The 6,607-nt window shown below is 56.5% G+C and overlaps 3 protein-coding genes across 3 annotated transcripts; 2 read left to right on the forward strand and 1 right to left on the reverse strand.

The window, feature by feature from the left end:
• Nucleotides 1–593: 593 nt before the first annotated feature.
• N657DRAFT_651296 (uncharacterized protein) lies at nucleotides 594–1,307 on the forward strand (the record flags this gene model as incomplete). Its single annotated transcript, XM_062794134.1, is given in 2 exon segments — nucleotides 594–1,099; nucleotides 1,118–1,307. 2 exon segments carry the CDS (start codon nucleotides 924–926, stop codon nucleotides 1,305–1,307), a joined length of 366 nt encoding a protein of 121 aa, XP_062642224.1. The 5' UTR covers nucleotides 594–923.
• Nucleotides 1,308–3,243: 1,936 nt separating this feature from the next.
• Nucleotides 3,244–4,110, forward strand: N657DRAFT_533598 (HET-domain-containing protein; the record flags this gene model as incomplete). Its single annotated transcript, XM_062787754.1, has 1 exon — nucleotides 3,244–4,110. A coding segment is annotated over one exon (867 nt), but the record flags the coding sequence as incomplete, so codon positions are not given.
• Nucleotides 4,111–4,990: 880 nt separating this feature from the next.
• On the reverse strand, nucleotides 4,991–6,153 carry N657DRAFT_675548 (uncharacterized protein; the record flags this gene model as incomplete). Its single annotated transcript, XM_062795828.1, has 4 exons — nucleotides 6,026–6,153; nucleotides 5,784–5,958; nucleotides 5,390–5,696; nucleotides 4,991–5,347 (listed from the first exon to the last, which is right to left on the reverse strand). The coding sequence occupies exons 2-4, from the start codon at nucleotides 5,900–5,902 to the stop codon at nucleotides 4,991–4,993; spliced, it is 783 nt and encodes a 260-aa protein (XP_062642226.1). The 5' UTR covers nucleotides 5,903–5,958; nucleotides 6,026–6,153.
• Between the last annotated feature and the right edge of the window lie 454 nt (nucleotides 6,154–6,607).

Raw genomic sequence — 6,607 nt, forward strand, 5'->3', positions numbered from 1 at the left:
AGAGTAGAGGGCTTGTACGAGTTGATGCCCGAACGTCAACGAATCGGATGTAGTTAGCGTGCCAAGGCCCTTTAGGCTTCGAGCCTCCGGGCGAAGTAAATTCCATCCATCCATCCGTCCTGGCAGGCACGGCGCAATCGCCGTGACAACTACAAGGGAGCACGAAAGCCGCCGGGCAGGGAAACAAGAAGCAGCCACTCCTACTACCAGTCAATCTGGAGACCCAGGCCCCCTCCGACATGGTCCGAGGCCGCGGGCGGCTGTTACCCGTCAGTCCGGATGCCCAGATACACTTGGATACGATTTTGGCCCGCGAGAAGAGATCCGTCGACTCGGGGAGCCAGCCGCGTGTATACGGCCGAGACACGGGAGGTGGCGATGTGTTCGCTGCGTCAACTCCATGGATGAACCGGACGCAGTGGCCGGCGACGTACAAGGGCGTGCGGCGTGACATCTTGTTCGCACTGGCCTAGCTGCCGGACCGCCGCGACCTCACCTGCGACCGCGCCCTCGGGCAAGGCGCATACGACGGTGATCCCGACGTAACCAACAGCTGCCAGGACGAGCAGAGGATCTCGTTCTTAATGGACGCGGTCGACCGTATGCTCGACCGATGCGACGAAACAGCAAGATATACGAGCCGGTCCGTCCTCTGCCGGCTACGCAGCTTCGGCCAAGACGGTTATAAGAAGCCGTTCGCTTTCGTATCCCGTTGCACGGTGAAGGCGTACCGGCGTCTCTGGAAGCGTTGTATAGCATTCGTGTTCCGGAGCCACCGGCTTGCGGCAGCGCCGCGGCCAGACTACACGGGCGTCACGGACGTGCCGCTACGGGGCGAGGTGCTCCGTCGGGCGGGAGACCTCTGGGAGCATAGGCTTTGGGACCTTGTCGACGCGTCGTCTGGCCGATGGTCCAGCAGCACCATGCAGCACTGTACCAACCAAGACCTTCCTGCTGGCGATGGTAACGACAACAGCGGAGACGACTCGGGCCTCGAAGACAACTCAGACCTCGAAGACAACTCGGACCTCGAAGACAACTCGGAGTTCGAAGACAACTCGGAGTTCGAAGACAACTCGGAGTTCGAAGACAACTCGGAGTTCGAAGACAACTCGGACCGCACACACGGCTGGGACCTGGAAGATGACTCTGACCTGAAGGACAGCGCATATAGGAGCGGCTCTGATGACGAATGCGACAACGCGCCTGCTAGCGACGAGCCGCTGGGGGGTAGACGGCCGGGCGGCAGGGACTTGTCGGTGGAGACCGCGCTCGAGGAGGTGGGATCCAAAAAGGGTGCCTCTTAGCCTCTGTTAGTGGCATCCGTTTGAAGAAAACGGCGAAGTTGGCTGTGCCGCAGAACCGTAAGGCTTAGTTTGATACAAGCGGCCAGTCAAGCAGTCCCGTCACAGAGTAGGCAGATTCCAGGAGCCAGCAGCGGAAGCATTCTTGGCATCCTGTGGGAGATTCCGCGTGCTCGCCTCATTTCCGGTCGTTCGCCAACTCTCTTAGCCCTGATGAGCATGGAGACTTATACACAGATTTACCCATGCTGACGAATATCTTCAGCATCTCTGTTTAGTATTGGCGATGTCGGATTTTGCGGACGCTGAGCGTTGATAGGTGGACCGGATTACCGGATCTTCCGAGTATCATTCGTTCGCCTGACTAATTCGGTTCGCTGAGTTGTGGCGGCTGGGTGGTTGTTGAACCGCTGCAGGCCCAAACAGCACACACAGAGACACGCACACAATTTGATTCTGCCCGGGAGACTTAACCGAGAGGGCAGCTTTGACACAACTGTTAACGTAGTACTCCGTACATTTTCCAAGTTGGAGCCTGGTTTTCCAAAGCCCGTACGTCCTTTCCGGCTTACGTCCTGACTTTCTTCCGTCTTTTTCTCTGCGCGTACTCGTCGTTTAGCGATAACATGAGTAACCCGGCTTGAAGGCCACTCCTCGCTCTATCGTGCACCTGGGACCCATCTGAGCCCCTCGATGGTCAGCCCTTAGAGGCTAGGCGCACGCTGATGCAGGAGTGTGATGTTGATCACCAACACACCGTGTGGCGGTCGTCTGGCAGGCGCCTCTAAGCGATGAAAGCTGTCAGGACCGAATATGTCGAGACTGACCAGGCAGGCGAGCCTGCTGCCGCGGATCTGGCCGCGAGGACGGCACCAGCTCCATGTCTCTTGACTGTAGGCGGCACGCGCCAACAGACCACATATGTTCACAGACAGAGAGGAGGCGTACGGTGACAAGTCAGGATATATTATCCGAGTGGGGTATTTAAACCTACTGGGCAAAGTCTGGTTGGTCAAGTACCATGCCAAGATTTTGAAATCCGTACAGTACTTACAGTACTTAAACAAGGGCCTCCTCCAGCCCAGGCACAGCCCCAGAACGTTGCTTTACCGCACGACCGCACCAACCTAAACTGCGGTCGCGGTGAACTGAACGCGACCATTGAGCGGACTCGGCCAATAGAAGCCATTTCGCCGAGTACTTGCCAGACTCCTTGTGTTTTCAGGCACACCCTAATGGCTGGAAGACAGTGGCTCAGCAAGGCAATCTTGGTACGGACGTATTTGCGGCCCGAAATGGAAAGGCTACACACCACAAGATCCAAACCCCCCGAGTAGGTTGCAATCGCTAGGTATTGTCCTTTCCCCAACATGAACTCTTTTTTGTCAGGTCTAGCTGGCCGCGCTCTAGCCCAAGAGACCCGTAAAGTGCAGTTATGCCGACTCTATCCAACAAGAGACAGTATTCCCAGGACCATGGCGTCCCCGACGCCAAGCGCTCACGACATGAATGTCCGCAGGAGCGCAAACTTATTACCGAGTCCCAGCTTGAGCGGATGTCGAACGGCGCATGCGTTTCTGGTGAAATATGCCGCGATTGCCGAAATATCGACTTCGAGAGCATCCTTAGCAGGACTGACTTCACGGCACACTGGAGATGGAAAGTTCCTTTGAATTACCTTGACCCGCAACGCGAATGTCGTCTTTGTCGATTTCTTTGCCAAACCACGGAACCCTACGGGAATGAATGGGAACTGCACAACTACGAGCTTGTCAGCATGCCCGTGAATGTGCTCTTCGGCGCTAATGGTACCGACATGAAAGACTCGCCGGTCTTTATCGTCAAACCTCAACCAATTTCACTCGACAGATGCGACGTACGCGGGCCCGGGATTGCCATGGTCGTCTCTGAGGTGGCGGAAGTTCGACTCTCCGCTCGCCGATTAAGACCCACGATCGACATCTCCCTTCTTACGGAATGGCTGTCCTTTTGCGGCAGACACCACAAAACTTGTGCGCAGCTCAACCCGGTAGTCCCCCAGGGATTTCGTGTTATAGACTGCTCGACGGGCTCGACAGTGCCGGTGGCATGGGAAGAGGTGGCCTTTCCGAAGCACTACGTGACCCTCAGCTACGTATGGGGAACAGACCAGGCTGGAGTTGAAAGCTCTGGAGGCACGATTCCAGAACCGCCACCGAGGACCATCAATGATGCCATCTCTCTGACGAACAGCCTTGGGTACCGGTATCTCTGGGTCGACCGATACTGCATACCGCGGGATGACGCCAAGGTCAAACATCTACAGATTCAAAGCATGGATGTCATCTATCAGCACTCTGCCCTCACTATTATCGCCGCGGCAGGGGAGAATCCGCATCACGGGCTGCCTGGTGTTGGAACAACACCAAGGAAAGTGCAGCCATCGGTAACCATTGGGTCACGAACTCTGGCGTGGGTGCCATTCAAGAAGCACGAAATTCTGAAGTCCAAATGGAACAGTCGCGGCTGGACGTATCAAGAGGGCTTACTTGCCAGAAGGAGGCTTGTGGTTACGGATATGCAGGTCTACTTCCAGTGTCAAGCAATGCATTGTGCGGAAAGCATCCAGGCACCCCTTAAGCCCTTGCACACCCAAAACAAGGACCGGATGCGGGACGCGGTTAACATGTCCCGGGTTTTTCCTCTCCATACCGTAGGAAGAAATCCGGCTGCCCTGAGGGACAGAATCGGCGAGTTCCTTCAACGATCTCTAACCTTCGAAGCGGATATTCTAGACGCCTTTAGGGGCGTTCTGGCGGCTTATGAACGCCAGTTCTCCACCTCCAGAAAGGTGCTCGCTGGTATTCCCATTTGTGTGGGACCGAATACCTCGCCCCTGAACTCCTTGGTCGAGGGCCTGTCATGGTTTTGGAAGCGCCGGTACGGCCAGTCTTGGAGCTCTGAGACAGTCATACGAAGACCAGGTTTTCCAAGCTGGACATGGCTGGGCTGGAGGGTGCCAAAAGAAAGGAGATTCTGGATACCTGAGCCTAGAGCAGACCATGGAGGGACCGCTCTTGTCGATGCCAGCGTCCATTATGCCGACGGACTGCAGCTATCCTGGACTGCCGACCAAGATTTGATCTTCGCTCGGGATCGGGCCGGCCGACTGCCTGTCTTGCTCCGTATCCGTGGTCTGGCCCTAGACGTACACGTTTCCGGACGGGGCCGCTTTACGGACTCGAGTGGACTTCTCAAAACAGATCAAGACCCGTGCACCGACCATCGAAAATTCTTCTGGCCTAGCTTCGTGGCACATACGCAGTGCGCTTACGCTGCTTCCAGTGGCCCCGAAACCCCCGTTCCGTGGACTCTGAGCGCCCCGGACACGCCCGTTTCGTTTACTCTGTTAGCACTGCGGTCGGGCATCAACAATGACCCTGCGTACAGACAAGATTCGATCCGGTTCTTGGTTCTTTATAGACCTGAAGGATCGGTGAACTTCGAGCGCGTTGGTACTATATCTTACTACGAAGACGAGTTCAAAACCCTATTTGGAGTGCCCTTTTCTGATGCTATGAGCCGTTGGGGGGCCAAGGAGGTCAGGCTGGGGTGATGTGGACTTGGGAGTTCTATTGTACTCTGATGTCAGGGCATGAGTATCTACGTTCAATTTTGTCAAGAGCAGCGCAAATCCAGTTGTTTTACTACACGTATAACCGCATATTGCTGGCCTTGGCTGTGCGGCTCGTCTCAGTCAGTGCATTATCTTCCCCCGCCTTCTCGGACATAGCGGCGCCGACTACATTGTTGATGCTATCTGCAAGGCTCATACCGGCCGTTGCATGATCTTCCCTCTCTCGCTCGGACATAATATTGTTGCTCGCATCGCTGGTCTTGGCCCCAGGGCTCGCCTCGGTCATCGTATGATCTTGCCCCTCCCGCTCGAGCACAATGGCGTTGTCAGCATCGTTGATGTCAGCTACAGAGCTGGCTTCGGCTGTTGCGGCCGAGGAGGCATTTCGAACAACGAGCTCGAGCAAGGGAAGATTCGCGCTCCCGTCCTATCGGGTAGCTGCGCACTTGTCAAGGTGGAGAAGGAGAACCCTCAGATCACCGGCCGATCCGATGTTGAACCGACCCGAGGCGATGCCGTCGCCTAAGCCGTCATCGCAGCCAGAGGCTTCGTCACAGCCGTTGCCCATCCCAGGACCACCGCCGGCCGCCGGCTCCACGTGCGCCGCCAGAACTTGCGTCGGAACCTCAGCATTGCCGTGCTCTGCGCTGCGGGCGACGAGGTCCTGAAACATCTTATCGCAGTCGACGTATTCCGGCAGTGGCCGGTCGCTAGTCGCCGCCGCCGTATGATTGACAACCCAGTGGGCCAAAATGTCGGCGTATAGTGTCTGTCGGCTGCCGTCGGGGTTTTCCTTTCGCAGTAGCACCAGGACATCCCGCAAATTGACGCGCCTGGTAGTTCTTTCTTGGCCCGGCGAGCACTAATCTCCGAGGGCCAGTCGCCTGCGCTTCACGTCCTCTTCGTCTATCTTGTGGGCCGTGCCCAGACAGAGAGCTGGCAGCAGCCGTTTTCCAGCTCTGGCGCGCGGTCGATCGTCCATGTCGGCGGCCAGGTGTTCCCAACGGTGGGAGTGGTCGAGTGTATATGTGCGGTAAGCTGTACCATCACTGTAAGCGTCCGGTCGTCTGTGTAGGACATATGAGGTTCAAGGCGCGGTGCTTACCTGGGACCGCCGCTTGCCCCGCGCAGCAGGTTGGCTATGGTGAAGACTGCCGCCTGTTATAGGAAGTGAATCGCGTGCTGGCAATCGGCGGGGTCTTCCATGCTGAGTGCGCCGAGGTGCAACTACTATTCGAGTTGGTCAGCATGTCGTACAAACGCAATCCTAAGAAAAATTTGCGGAATGATGCTCGTGGCTCAGCTTACCTAATCCCCGACCCTCTTGCGACCAGACCTGTGCAACCCCCTACACGCTCAGCGGGTAACAGTGGTATGGATCTCAGAAAGTCGAAAACAGAACTCAACGCGGCGATTGAAAGATGGGCAGAGTCCAAACCGAGGCTCGGTTAAGGGTTCGAGTGGGGTCTGTTCCAAGGCGGGAGGGCGGAGAAGGTAGGTGTCAGAGGACCCAATAGAAACTGGCCCGTGCGGACAATCTTTCAACAGTAAAATCTGGATTTAATTTGTTGCGGGAGACCACGTGACCCCGTGGCATCCCTCTTCCTTCTTCCATCAGAGAAGGCGACCAAGATGGCCAACGGAGCCATGGGCATCGTGATTGCAACAAGCTCATCCGTGAAGAAAG

Source organism: Parathielavia appendiculata, assembly GCF_033297405.1.
Source record: "Parathielavia appendiculata strain CBS 731.68 unplaced genomic scaffold N657scaffold_46, whole genome shotgun sequence".
In the NCBI taxonomy this organism is placed as follows: Eukaryota; Fungi; Ascomycota; class Sordariomycetes; order Sordariales; family Chaetomiaceae; genus Parathielavia; species Parathielavia appendiculata.